Genomic DNA, 15,021 nt, shown 5'->3' with positions numbered 1-15,021 from the left:
CCAGGAAAATTTCACATGCTGCAGAGCAACTAAGCTTGCGCGCCACAACTACTGAGCCTGTGTGCCTCAACTATAGAGAATCCTGCACATTGCAATGAAGAGCCCTTGCACTGCAACTAAGGCCCAATGCAGCTAAAAATAAACAATTAAAAAAAATAATAACTAACATTAAAATAATACATTTTATAAAACCTAAAAAAATCTGTGACAAAGCAAAGTTGAAAATGGAGATTATTTATTATTATCAGGTGGGAAGCAATTTCACACTGATTATTACCTTTGAATATTCATACAATGCAATGAATCTGTGCCCGTATCAGTAGCCTGAGGCAGGCAGTTTTCAAGTTATTTAAATGTTAGCTCACTTAAACCTCCAAAGAGTTTCTTAAGGAAGGTTTGATGAACCCATTGTGCAAATGATAAAATTCTGTCCAGAGAGGAGAAATTAAGTTTTCAAGGTGACAAGCTATTGTAACTTGATTTTCAACTTTTAAGTCCAGAATTCTTTCTAAGTAATGGAGTGCCTCTACCTCTGTGTACTGCAAGATGAATGACTTAGGAAAGTGACAGCATATGTCCAAAATGTTCCATATTAGACTTGCAAGAACAGAACCTACAGGTTGGATGAAAACCACTTCTTTCATATTCTAGGTGACCCAACTCCTTTCTGGAAGTTTCCAGTAGGTTTATTGTCAGGTTTTATTAAAATGAGACAAATAAACTTGGGTAAATAAAAATTTGTTCATTCCAGCATTGCTAATAATAATGAAATTGGAATCAACCTAGTTGAGCAACTATAGAAGAATTTTAATATAATAAAAATCCATATATGTGACAGAACACAACACTAGGCATCTAAACTCATGTTCTATATGACTGTATTTGAACATCAAGACATTTTTAAGTCAAAAAAAGCAGAAAATAATGTATACTATAAAATCTGATTAAATATGACAATAACATGTATACATGTGCATCTCTGTGTATGCATATATACATATTTTTTTACAAAACTGGAATGATACAATTCAATGCAGTGTATGTTGTACAATTATTCATGGATTTTGAGGTTTCTTATCTTTTACTTCTTTTCCAGTATTTTTGCTTTCTGAATTTTCTAGAGTAAACTTGTATTTCCTTGATACAAGAATTGTTTTTGTTTTTTTTACAAAACATAACATAAAGGTAAGAAGTTCAGAAAGCAGGAGGAAACCCACAGATCTGTCACTGAGAGCTCTATGTTTATTTATGACTAATCAAAGTTTAACTTTTCCTGAGCATTTGTTCTTGGGGAAGTAGCATGCAATGCGTAGACTGGAGATGAACATTCACTTCAAAAGTGGTCTCAATATCCTGATAACCCCTTATTTGGTGACTGCATCAAAAGGTAACAACATCCTGAACAATATCTCGGAGCATCACTTTGAGGACGTGCCAGAAGGAAAAATGGCCGTACCCTTTGGAGTACTCTGCTCACAACTGTTCTTTATCCCGATATATTTGGCGTTACCTTCTGGTGAGTAAGGCAGCTGTTTTGGGCAGGGATGTAATAAGGATGTAATAAGGTTGATTGACATTATAATCTGAAAGAGAATGCTTTAAAATTCTTACTTATATTTTTATTTAAGTGTTTCATTTTACTATGTTCATATGTCTGTATCTGTAGAGAAAGATACAGTGAAGTGTGATTTAAAAAAAAAAAAGGCCCTGGGCCACAGGGCAGGGGCCTTAGCTTTCCCATCTGTTAACGCAAATTATGAGACCTAACTCATGGGGATGAGGTATGTGGGTGACTGGGTGAAGTAACGTGTGAAAGTGACTGGCAATAAGCCTCCACCATAGTGCACCACAAAAATTCAGGACTTTTAAAAATTTTCTGCCATATATTTGAGTGGGTAATTATCTTTTGTGTCCTTTTTAGAGAAGTCATGGGGGGAAACCTGGTTTCAAGGATAGAAGAGCTTAGTTTTTTTTCCATATCTGTCATGAATTCTTGGGCAACTCCTAAGATAAGGGGAAGGGGTTAAAAGATCTCTTTAAAATTCCAGCATTTCTTGAAATTTCCTAATACCATACATAAAGATAGACTTGAAATGGATTAAAGGCCTAAACATAAGACCAGAAACTATAAAACTCTTAGAGGAAAATATAGGCAGAACACTGTATGATATAAATCATAGCAAGGTTCTTCATGACCCACCTCCTAGAATCATAGAAATAAAAACAAAGATAAACAAGTGGGACCTAATTAAACTTAAAAGCTTTTGCTCAGCAAAGGAAACTATAAACAAAGTGAAAAGACAACTCTCAGAATGGGAGAAAAGAATAGCAAATGAAACAACTACAAAGGATTAACTTCCAAAACATATAAACAGTTCATACAATGTCAGAAAAACAAACAACCCAATCAAAAAGTGGCAAAAGACCTAAACAAACATTTCTCTAAAGAAGACACAGAGATGGCTAATAAACACACAAGATGCTCAACATCACTCATTATTAGAGAAATACAGATCAAAACTACAGTGAGATATCACCTCACATCAGTCGGAATGGCCATCATCAAAAAATCCACAAAGAACAACTGCCAGAGAGAGTGTGAAGAAAAGGGAACATTCTTGCACTGCTGGTGGGAATGTCAACTGATAGTCACTATAGAAAACAGTATGGATATTCTTTAAAAAAAAAAAAAACCTAGGGATAAAATCACCACACAACCCAGCAACACCACTTCTAGGCATATACCCTGAGGAAACCAAAACTGAAAAAAGACACCTGTACCTCAGCGCTCACTCTAGCACTATCATTTACAAGAGCAGAACATGGAAGGAATCTAGATGTCCACTGACAGATGAATGGATAAAGAAGCTGTGGTACAGATATATATACAACAGGATACTACTCAGTCATTAAAAGAAATGCATTTGGATCAGTTCTAATGACGTGGATGAACCCAGAGCCTATTAGAGAGAGTGAAATAAGTCAGAAAGAAAAAAGCAAATATCGTACATCAACACATGTATATGGAATCTATAAAGACGGTACTGATGAGCCTATTTGCAGGGCAGTAATGGAGACGCATGGAGAAGGCAATGGCACCCCACTCCAGTACTCTTGCCTGGAAATTCCCATGGACGGAGGAGCCTGATAGGCTGCAGTCCATGGGGTCGCTAAGAGTCGGACATGACTGGGCGACTTCACTTTCATGCATTGGAGAAGGAAATGGCAACCCACTCCAGTATCCTTGCCTGGAGAATCCCAGGGATGGGGGAGCCTGGTGGGCTGCCATCTATGGGGTCACACAGAGTCGGACACGACTGAAGCGACTTAGCAGTGGAGACACAGACACAGAGAACAGACTTATGGACAAGGGCAGGGGAGCATAAGGAGAGGGAGCGATGAATGGAGAGAGTAGCGTGGGAATATACACATTACCATATGTAAATAGACAGCCAATGGAGATTGACTGTACAACGCAGGGAACTCAAACTGGGACTTTGTAATAATCTGGGGGGGGGGGAAGGGTGGGAGATGGAAGAGAGATTCAAGAGGGAGGGGACATATGTACACCTATGATTTATTCCTGTTGATTAATGACAGAAATCAAACCACTATTGTAAAGCGATCAATCAATTAAACACAAATAATTATAAAAATTTTTCTAGCATTTCTTAATTTCCTTCACATACTGGCTGTCAGCTCTGAATCTTCTCAAGCCCAGGCTAATTAGTTAATCAAAGCAATTATCTGGTACACTGGACTGGCAGTGATGCATCTGTAGAGTCTTCTGCTGATTATCTACCAGGAGTAAAAGAGTTACCCCACATTTTAAGAAAATGAATGAATATATGTATCAATGAAACAATGTTTTCACTGTTGCAAGCTTTCTTGGTACTACATTAGAACTACATTCTGTCAACAGATTAAGGCTATATGACTTATCAGACACCCAATTCTGTAACTATTTTCATTTGTTATGGTTTCAGGCCCTCCACACTGGTGGCCACCACATGGAAATATTAAGGTAATCTTCCTCCAAATTTCCTAGGAACGAAACTCGAACCTGAGTTTTCTTTGGAATTACTGTCTTAGAACTTTACTGAGGCAACTGATGTTCTTCAAGTTTCAGACACATGAAAGTGGCAGGCATGCTGTAGGTACAGAAGCCCATAGGAGAGTAATCCCAACTGGGACCCAAGCTGAGACTTGGTCATGGGTACACCACAGAACCCTCCGTAGTGCCTGGAAAATGCTTGTGGACACTGGCAGTTGCCAGGGGGCATGGCAGGTTCTTACACACCCATAGACTTGAGCATTGCACGGTTTCTTCTCTGGAGGGGATTGCAGTTTGATGAAGAGTATGCTCCTAATTGCCCTATAAGATGCAGAGAATGCCTAGGGGAGTTGTGATGGCAAACGCCAACTGTCACATATAGACTGAGGATACGTGAAGCAACAGGCTATCTCTGAACAGAGCCCCAGAGTCTGTTTCCAACTTGTATGAGGGCAAAGTGATGGAGGTACCTTTTTCATTTTCAGCTATACTTCTGAGCACTGAATATATTGTGAGGTAAAATAAGTGTTTAATAAATCAGGGAAACGGAGAAATGAAAAACTGTTTTGGTTTTCTCATGTAGATGAGTGTTCCTGTACTCCTTCATTTAGGAGCATCTGCACTTCAAGCTTAGCCTCACTAGTAAATTTTAAATTTTACTTCTTAAAAAAATGCATTCATGAGTTGACTGGTGACAAAGGTGCTTTGAGGGCAGCTTAGCCTTCAGGGGACCCATAGATCAGAGTGCAGAACCTGTCAGGGGCTATAACTCCAGCCAAAGAGTCTGTAGAATCGGTCCAGGATTTACACTTTAGTCTCACAGAGTTCAGTCCTAGACTTTTCCTCTTCTGAAGGTTGCCGGTAAGAATAGTCCCTCACTTGTCTATCAATTTACAAACAAAAATAAACTTACTCTTTCTTTCTTAGTTTCTTTAAGAAATATTTATCATCTGTGCTGTGCCTGAGGATACAATATTGAGGAAAAAAAGACAGATTCCCTTCTCTCATGAAACTTACAAATAGCCAGAAAACAGAAAGAGAGGGATTGTTATTTGTAGTAAATTTTGTAAATAAAATAGGATGGTACAACAGAGAATATCTATTGAAAGTAGAGATACTACAGTCAACAATGTGATCAGTGAAGACTTCTTGGGCATGGGGATATCAGATGTGAATGGAGAAAAGGAATCACCTAGGAAGAGAGCAGTGAGGAGGATTTACCTACTTGAGTCACAGAAGACTTGTGAGATTGGAACACAGACTGAGGGAGCGGCTACACCATTATACAGCAGATGATGGTCTGCTCACCATGAACAGGCTCATATTCTCTTCAGAATAGGAGGAATATATACACCATACTATAAAGAGGAAAAAAAAGCTGTATTTACAGATGGTACTAGCTACTCTTGCTATTATTTGATTATACTCATTCTGTTTGAACTATTTTATATCTTACTTTGCACATATTTAAGGGCAATGATTAAGTGCCAATATATGTGCTGCTCACATAAAGGTTAGTCTAATCAGACACAGACTTAACCGTTATGGACTTATAGTTCTTTGGGGTGTGCAGTTAGTCAAATAATCATACAAATGCTTTATTATACACTGATTAGAGGTATTAAAGAGAATGGAAAGTTGGAATTGTATTTTGAGAAATATCTCTGAGAAAGTAGATCATAACCTGAGCTCTGAAGGTAGAATGAGTTTGTTCTTGTTTGGTTGTGTCTGACTCTTTGCAACCCCATGGACTATAGCCTGCCAGGCTCCTTTGTTGATGGAATTTCCCCAGGTAAGAATTCCCAAATCTGTCCTGTTTACACACACTTTCATTTCCCAGTAGAACACAGCAGGCCTCCTTTCTCTGTTCCTTTCAGGAGATCCTGACAAGGAGGGCATCGCGTTGTTAGCTGAAAGGACATACTTAGGTTCTTGTCCACTTGCTTTGCGTAAGGGAGCTGGAGAGCTGCTGGCAGACTGGGTTACAAGCCCACATTTAAATTTTCCTAGTGAAGTCCAGAGGTCTCTATAAGTGTGATTCTAATTGTATCATTGTTTTCAACTCGATTTCAGGTGAAATGTCCATATAAGAAAGTAGACTTCAGTTGGTTCCAGGGAACAGTGAATCCCTGCCCTGGTTTATACCAACCCATCTGTGGCAACAATTTGATAACCTATGACAACCCATGCATCTTGTGTGTTGAGAGTATGTGAGTACTACTGGGTGAAAAATACAACAAAAAAGCTTAGTCCCAGGCAATTACTATCAATCTCTTCTACCAAGTACGACAGCTATGAAGCCAGGAATTTGCTCCAGTATGCTCAGATAACAATCAGCCCCCACTCAGGAGAATGTGTGGTAACACAGAGCACTCTTGAGTAGAAAGCAGACTCGCTGTACTCAGGAGGGTTTGCTGGGCTCTTTCTTCTCTCAGCCCTCACATTCCCATAAGCCAACTGACAGATTTGTTTTCACTTGAAGTTTCAAATATCCCTTTGAGTCCTTGAAATTCTTTGGTTTTAAGATAAGTTGTAGTTTCCTTCTTTCAGATATCTTCAACCTCATGTGTCTGAAATTCTGAACTAGGATAAGGTGACCATAAAGTTTGGGGCCTTTGGTAAAGAGTCAGTGCTTAGTCTTTGGATTTATGGAACATGATTATCAGTGATTAGACTCTCAGTTCTCACAAAATGTGGGGCTTCAGGGTCGATCTCTGTATATGACAGTCCAGTTTTCAGGGAGAAAAACTCTCCCCATAGCATCAGACTGGAGGCCTCTATCCAATAATAATTTTGCAATTTTCACAAAGGGCAATGACAGGAATATGTAAACTCTAGGCCATCCCCACTACTGAGGAATTTAGCCAAAGTGTAAGAGCATTGACAGAATAAGTTAAAGACTGATATGCCTCATATATCACAAGCTCAGGCCTGATTAAATAACTTATTTTCAGAGATATTATAGTATACGGCATAATATCTTCAGTGGCATCTTAGCATGATGGGAAGATAACAGAGTAGGGAATCCAATAACCTGGATTCTGTCTGTAGTCAATATCCTTTATGCTTTTAGTTTCCTCAAATATAAAAGAAGGGTGACAGATAATTTTACAAGTATTTTTGTAGTTCTGACAATTCTATTAATAAAATACTTATTCTTTCTTTAGGAAATCTCGGGGGAAAATCAGATTTCTACATGATGGACAATGCTAGTTGAGTGGACTTGGAAGTGAAAAGAAGACCTTTCATTTTCTTTCCATTGAGAAACCCTTCTCCTGCAACTCACCCCTCCTTGCATGTGTTCTTAGTGACAGAAAACTGCCCCCACTGAGCTTATATCAGATAGAGTCCTTCTTCAGACCTCTCCCCTCAGTGATTCACGGCCTTCCATATTCTCCCTAATAAATAAACATTTCTGAAAGTCTCATTTAACTTGGGTGTCAGATCTGTGTCTCAAGTCTCAGAAGTAGAACAAAATGAACATTTGAGCCAAAGGTCAATAACAAACATGGAGCTTAATCAGATCTCTGATACTGTAAACCATGGAGTAATCTATGTGAAGGTTCCTGGTTGTTTCCCAAAAACACAACAGAAATTTCTTCCATATTCCTTTGGCATTAAAAAAAATTAATAGGAAATGTGGGGTGTTGTGCTCTTCATGGCCATCCTGTTGCCTCCTTTCCACATGAAACAATCTCACTTTCAGACTCAGCCTTGAAGCAGAGTCATTCATGCACGTCTGGCTTAGGCAGGCAGGGTCCTACATTTTCACCACCCCTCTCTTTTCTTCATAGAAGGAGGTCTACATTAATAGCATCATGAATGTCCCATTGATCATTGGTCTTTTTCTTAAGTTCTCTTGACACATTTTAACCTCTGAAACATATGGGGACATTGTTCTTTGGGTTCAATCCTTTCTCTCTATCTGCTCTCTCTCTTTCACACAGACATACCTACACACTTAATACGGAAAAACGACTAATATACACTCTCTTTCCCTCAGCAGCTTGCTCCCTATTGGCCAGGGAAACAGTATCTCTTTTGACTCTGAATATCCTATAAGACTATTATCAGATTCTTTATATGTTGTGTTGGCTCTCTGAGCTTAACTACCATACTGATTACAAGGGGGACACATGGGTCCAGTAAAAAGGAAGCAATCACCTTAGGTCTGTCATCTTTAAAATAGGAAAAGCAAACAGCTCTGGGGAAAATCAGAGAGTCTCTACCTTTACAGAGTATCAGTTTCCACTGCTCTGAGTCCTGGGCCATACAGGAACACCAAGAACTCCAGGCAGGATTATTTCCCAACACGATTGCTTTGATTTCATGTTCATAAATCTTTTCTTCTGTAGTCATCGATCTGCAATTAATGCCATTCAGTAGCTTTTTCATCTCATTTTAATTTTTATCTCTACAAGTTTGATTTATATCTTCCATGTTTATAACTTTTAAAATATCTGGTATGCAGTTACAATAACTATTTTTATGATTTTATTTTCTAACTCTATTATCTGTGTCCATTCTGAGTTGGCTACTTCTTGTTATAGGTAATATTTTAGGATATAAGACATTATGAACTTTACATTGCTTGGTTCTGAATACCTTGGTATTTTTAGAATTATTCTTGAGCTTTGTTTGAGATATAGCTCAGTTATTTGGAAATACTATGATCCTCTGAAATTTTGCTTTTTAGAGTTAGATGGGGCCAGTGCAGTACTACTAAGTGGGCTAATTACTTCTCATTACTGAGAAAAGACACTTTGGAGGACTCTACTCAAGGCACCATGGATTCTAAGGCTTTCTGGTCTGGCTAATAGGAACAAGCACCATTACCAGCCCTGTATGAGACCAGGCTCTGTTATCACTAATCCTCTCTGGCAGTTATTTCTTAGCCCTGGGTAGTTTCCTCACACACAAAAGCACAAATCAGTAATCTGATGTGCTTTCTGTCCAACTCCTCAGGGCTGTGGTCCCACAAGCTACGGCCAATTTGGTCTCTCTCCTCTCTGCTCTATCTTCCCAATTCAGGAAATCCACCTGCCCTATCAGAGTTCCTCTTACCTCTTCCTAAGATCTCTCACAATGCAGAAACCAAGGCCAACCACAGAGCTTACCAGATTTGTTTCCCATCTCTCAGGTTTCAGCATTCTTCTTTGCCTGACTAGACAGTGTCATTGTTTCATATATCTTGCTTAATTTTTTGTCTTTTCAGGTAGACAGTATAACTGGCTTCTCTTACTCTTTATTATCTGAAAGTAGAAGTCAGGTTTATTTTTATCTTCATGTTTTAATTGGAAACCTTCTAAAGCCTAGAATACAATGTCATTATTTTAATTTTTCTAAGGACTCTGAAGCATAAGTTTGTGCTCTGTAATAATACAATTCCCCCCACACCCTAGTGAATAACACGTTTACTTAAATTTGCTACATACAACAGCAAAAAGAACTTTCGTAATAGTATTTTTTCTGTCATTTGATAGTAGACGTTTTAAAAAAAAATTAAAGAAGCTCAGCATATTTATCTAAATATAAGACTTCCTTCCTTTCAGGGCAACCCCTAAAAGATGATGATTTCCATAAATACTATACCATTGTCAACATGAAAGGGCCTTCCTTGCTTTGACAACCACTGCCTGTGTTATTTTGCTCGCCCTCTCTGGAAGGTGTTTTGAATTTTGGCCTTCTTCTATACGGTTCCCTTACTTTTTATCCTCTAATTGTTGGTCAGTCCTTGCTATCTTCTCTTTACCTATCCCCACTTCCTCTGTTTGATGATCTCCATTGCCTATATAATTATTGCTCACATCTTCATACCATGAGATTGTACCCATCTTCTTGGTATCAGGTACTAACATCTTCATTTCACTGGCTCAGAATTTTTAAAATCAATCTATCTAATGTAAGTGCTATTTTTTCCTTTCTAAAAGTGGTATTCCATATGCTTTGAGTTATTGAAAGTTAATGTTACTTACTCTTGAGTCCTTTCTCACTCGAACTCAATTTCAATATATAATTTGTTTAGTCCTTATTTCATCTTAAGTATAAATTAAACCCATAAACTAAACCCATATATTTAGTCCAAGTGCTCATAATGTCTCATGAGTTCCTTTTATATTCTTATAACTATTACCTCAGCCTCCAATCTCTTCTCCTATCCATAGCTCTGCCTCCATTTATAATTATTTAAATATGATCTATTTTAAAAAGCACTATTTTTGTGAGTTATAATACAAACATCTTAGTATGACTTATAAGACACTTTTTTCAACTTGGACCGTAACTCTTGAAGGATTTTGTTAACAAACTCTATTTGCCCATAAGGTGGCAGTAAAACACTGCTGTTTAAATCAATAACTTTGATGAGACCTGGACTTCCTTAGTGGCTCAGACAGTAAAGTGTCTGCCTACAATGTGGGAGAGACCTGGGTTTGATCCCTGGGTAGAGAAGATGCCCTGGAGAAGGAAATGGCAACCCACTCCAGTACTCTTGCTTGGAAAATCCCATGGATGGAGGAGCCTGGTAGACTACAGTCCATAGGGTCGCAAAAAAGTCAGACACAACTGAGTGACTTCACTTCACTTCAGGGCCAATGCATAGATACCAAAAATGTGATTTAGTGGCAAGTTACTAATGCTCAATGAGCTACATATTTCTCACCACTTCAAATGATGATAATACAGAGCTCCAGTCAGGATGTTGGACTAGAAGGATGTGGAACTCACCTCCTCTCACAAATACATCAATAAATACATCTACAAATGGAACAATTCTTACAGAACACCTACTGAACACTAGCAGATCTCAAACACTTGAAAGGACTAGAAAGAGCTCCATGTAACCAGGAAAGATGAATGAAAAAAAAAAAAGAGAGAGAGAGAGAGAGGAAGCAGGACAAGACCTGAACCTCTGGGAGGGAGCTTAAAAAGAAGAAAGCTCCCTGCATCTCAGGAAGACCCCTCACCTGCAGGGAGATCAGCCAGGACAGAAAGGGAGCTTCAGAGGCTCAGCGAGCACAGCACTAGTTTACGGCAGGTAGAACTGAGGGACCTACACAGTCACGCCACTGCCCTGCACACCCGAGCCTGAGACATGCATCTGCTGGTACAGGAGGGGACTGGGTGTTGAAACTGGGGTTGAGAGGACAGACCCAGGGGGGACTGCTGTTGGCCGTGTGAAGACAGCCTGAGAGGCTGGAGTGTGGTATGTCTGCAAACAGGAGTCTGGGTGGAAACAGCACCTGACTGCCACAGAAGCAAAGCACCGTTGTGAAGTGGCGTGCAAAAAGCGAGGTGGGGCTGCCTTAGCAGCTTCTTTCTCCACATGTCAGCCCTGCCTCCATGGGCTCTGGGACAGCAAGCCCCAGCCACTGCCTTAAGCGCTCCCACCTCAGCAGGCTCCCACATCCCAGATGTCACCTTGGTGGGTTCTGGGAGCAAATGCCAGTGGGTTGCCCAAGCACAGAGGCAGGACTAAAACCATGGCTGAGTCCAAGGGGCTGCACAACCTAGGAAGCAAGGCCAAAATGTCTCTCTGTGACTATGTCAGCCTCAGATTTACACCTCCACCACTGGCTTTGTAAATTCAGCACCTGCAAGACATCCAAGTGGACAACAGGTGCTCCAGTAGCTGGTACGGGTCTGGCTTTAGCAGTTGTGGGCCACAGTGGGTTCACATGCGTGACTACTACAGTCCTGGGCCTGGACTTCAGTGGATCTGCACTGGTGGCCTTGTGAAACAACGCCTAAGGGACACCAGGGCCAAGTGCTGGCACTCCCACGGTTGAGGCAAGGGCCAAGAGCAGTGTCAACAGTACTTTGTGAGCCTGCACAACGCACGACAGGTTTCACCACAGAGCACACCCATCAGTGAACAGCTGTGGCAGAGGAATACTCAGCGGCCCATTTCCCAGAGGGAGCACTCCAATCCCACCCACCTCACACCACAGTGAAGAAATGCAGCTCAGAAACAGATCTGGGGGCCTCGACTCCCACAGCTAGGGAATAGACCCAGCCCCTGACAGGGCAGTGACAACCACAGAACCAAGAGGAGCCCCTGCTAGATATCCTGTGCAGGGTCTGGTCAGCACCACACCAGTCACATCTCCTATCACGGGGATAACAGCCAGCAGACACAGAGGAGAGAGGTGGGAGGCATCCATGCTAAAAGTAGTCCTTGCATTAAAAAATATTCAATTCACACAGGAATACTCCTACAGAAAAATAGCCCTCCAGGACCACAGGAGATAATAATTTCTCTCAAACTCATACAGCAAGAGATATGTAAGTAAAAGGAAGAAGAGGAAACACTCCCAATTAAAATATCAAGAGAACTTCCCTAAAAGAATATAAAATGAAACAGACCTCTAACAGACACTGAGGTCAAAGAGGAGATAATGAAAATACTGAAGGAATTAAGGACTATTGATAGAAATGCAGATTACTATAAAAAGGAACCAAAAAAAATTAGAGTGTTCATTCTCAGAGATAAAAGCTGAGCTAAAGATAAAGAACAGTAGACTGAATAATGCAGAAGAATAAATAAGTGATTTGCAAGATAGAATGGGCTTCCCAGGTGGCTCAGTGGGTAAAGAATACACCTTCAATGCAGGAGATGCAGGTTTGATCCCTGGGTCAGGAAGATCCCCTGAAGGAGAACGTGGCAACCACTCCAGTATTCTTTCCTGGAGAATTCCATGAACAGAAAAGCCTAGCAGGCAACAGTCCATGGAGTTGCAAAGAATCAGACATGACTGAAGCAACTTAGTGCACACAGGCATGCGTGTGCACACACACACAAGACAGAATAATGGACATTATCCAATCAGAACAGAAGACATAAAGTCAAGTAAAAAAAAGAAATGAAAGCAATATAAGAGACCTATGGGATAATCTAAAGTGTGCCAAGCTATGCAGAATAGGGATTCCAGGAGGAGAAGAGAAGAGGGGGTTGAAAATGTGTTTGACGAAATTATGGCCCCAAACTTTCCAAACCTAAAGAAGGAAACATATCCAGGTACAGGAAGCATACAGGGTCCCAAACTAGATAAACCCAAACAGATGTACACCAAGATATACTATAATAAAAATAGCAAAATTTAAAAACAAAGAGGATTCTAAAGGCTACAAGTGAAAAACAAAGAGTTAATTACAATGGAATCCCTATAAAATTATGAAGGCCAGAAGGGAGTGGTGAGATATAGTCAAGGTTCTAAAAGAGAAAAATATGCAACCTAGGATACTCTACCCAGCACAATTATCATTCAGAAAAGATGGAGAAATAAAGAATTTCCCAGACAAGCAACACCTAAAAGAATACAACATTGTCAATTCTGTTAATAAAATAAATATCAAAAGATCTTCTCTAAATAGAAAAGAAGAATCTACAGAAAATCAAAATTGGAAAGTAATCACTCAAATAAGCTAGTAAACAGATTTTTTTTTTTAAAAAAAGTCAAGGGCTTCCAGTCCAAGATGGCAGATTAGAAGGAGGTGTGCTCATCTTCTCCAGCAAGAACACCAAAATTACAACTAGCTATTGAACAGCCATCGACAGGAGGATGCTTGAACCCACCAAAAAAAAAGATATCCCAGATCCAAAGACAAAAACAAAGCCACAGCGAGATGGTAGGAGGGGCACAATCACAATAAAATCAAATCCCATACCCACTGGAGGGATGATCTACAGACTGGAGAACAATAATACCAAAGAAGTTCTTGCACTATTGTGAAGATTCTGAGCCCCACATGAGCCTTCCCAGCTTAGGGATCTGACAAGGGATGGTAATGCCCATGGAATCTGGCCTTGAGGGCCAACAGGATTTGATTATAGGCCTTCCAGAGGACTGTGGGAAACAGAGACTCCAGTCTTGGTGAGCATAAACAAAATTTTGCGTGTACCTAGACTCAGAGGAGAGGAGCAGTGACCCCACAGGAGACAGAACCAAAATTACCTGCTAGTGTTGAGGGCCTCCTGTGGGGGCACAGGTTGGCAGGGGCTCACCACAGGAACAGGGGCACTGAAATGTCCCCCTTGGTGTAAACCCTCTTGGAGATCACCATTAACCTTACCATAGAGCCTGTAGACCCCAAGGCTGGGTAGCCTAAGGCCAAGCAACTAATACGGAGGAAGTGCAAACCCACCCATCAGCAGACAGAAGAAGCAAGAAGAAGCATAGTCACACTGTCGCTAAAACAGAAACCATTTTACTGAAAGTTAACCACGAGGAAAAAGCAGAAAGTTATGTCCCAGATGAAGGGACAAGATAAAATCCCAGAAAAACAATTAAATGAAGTGGAGATAGGCAACATTCCAGAAAAAGAATTCATAATAATGAAGATGACCCAGGATCTCAGGGAAAGGATGGAGGCAAAGATTGAGAAGATGCAAGAAATGTTTACCAAAGACGTACAAGAACTAAAGAACAAACAAACAGAGATGAATAATAGAACTAGAAGGAATCAATAGCAGAATAACTGAGGCAGAGGAATGGATAAATGACCTGGAGGACAGAATGGTGGAAATCACTGCCACAGAACAGAATACAGAAAAAAGAGTGAAAAGAAATGAAGACAGCCTAAGAGACCTCTGGGATCTATTCACATTACAGGGGTCCCAGGAGGAGGAGAGAGAGAGAGAGAGAAAGGACCTGAGAACATATCTGAAGAGATATTAGCTGAAAAATACCTAAAATGGGAAAGGAAATAGTCATCCAAGCCCAGGAAGCACAGAGTCCCAGGAAGAATAAATCCAAGGAGGAATGCACCGAGACACACAGTAATCAAACAGAAAAATTAAAGACAGAGATAAAATGGTAAAAACAACAAGGGAAAAATGACAGATAACACACCAGGTAACTCCCATCAGGCTATCACCTGATTTCTCAACAGAAATTCTACCAGCCACAAGAGAATGGTATGATGTATTTAAAGTGATAAAAGGGAAGAACCTACAACCAAGAATACTC

The 15,021-nt window shown here is 40.2% G+C and overlaps 1 protein-coding gene across 1 annotated transcript; it reads left to right on the top strand.

Moving 5' to 3' along the window:
- The first annotated feature begins 3,976 nt into the window (after nt 1–3,976).
- LOC122440825 (serine protease inhibitor Kazal-type 14-like) lies at nt 3,977–7,267 on the top strand. Its single transcript, XM_043467524.1, has 3 exons — nt 3,977–4,024; nt 6,128–6,264; nt 7,222–7,267. The coding sequence occupies exons 1-3, from the start codon at nt 3,977–3,979 to the stop codon at nt 7,265–7,267; spliced, it is 231 nt and encodes a 76-aa protein (XP_043323459.1).
- The last annotated feature ends 7,754 nt before the right edge of the window (nt 7,268–15,021 follow it).

Source organism: Cervus canadensis, chromosome 4 (assembly GCF_019320065.1).
Source record: "Cervus canadensis isolate Bull #8, Minnesota chromosome 4, ASM1932006v1, whole genome shotgun sequence".
NCBI lineage: Eukaryota > Metazoa > Chordata > Mammalia > Artiodactyla > Cervidae > Cervus > Cervus canadensis.
This window is presented reverse-complemented; position numbering and strand designations above follow the sequence as displayed.

Coding starts and splice junctions, on each gene's coding strand:
- LOC122440825 (XM_043467524.1), top strand. CDS start 3,977: ATGGTTTCAGGCCCTCCACACTGGTGGCCACCACATGGAAATATTAAG. Junction 4,025..6,127: donor CACCACATGGAAATATTAAG/GTAATCTTCCTC, acceptor ACTCGATTTCAG/GTGAAATGTCCATATAAGAA. Junction 6,265..7,221: donor ATCTTGTGTGTTGAGAGTAT/GTGAGTACTACT, acceptor TTCTTTCTTTAG/GAAATCTCGGGGGAAAATCA.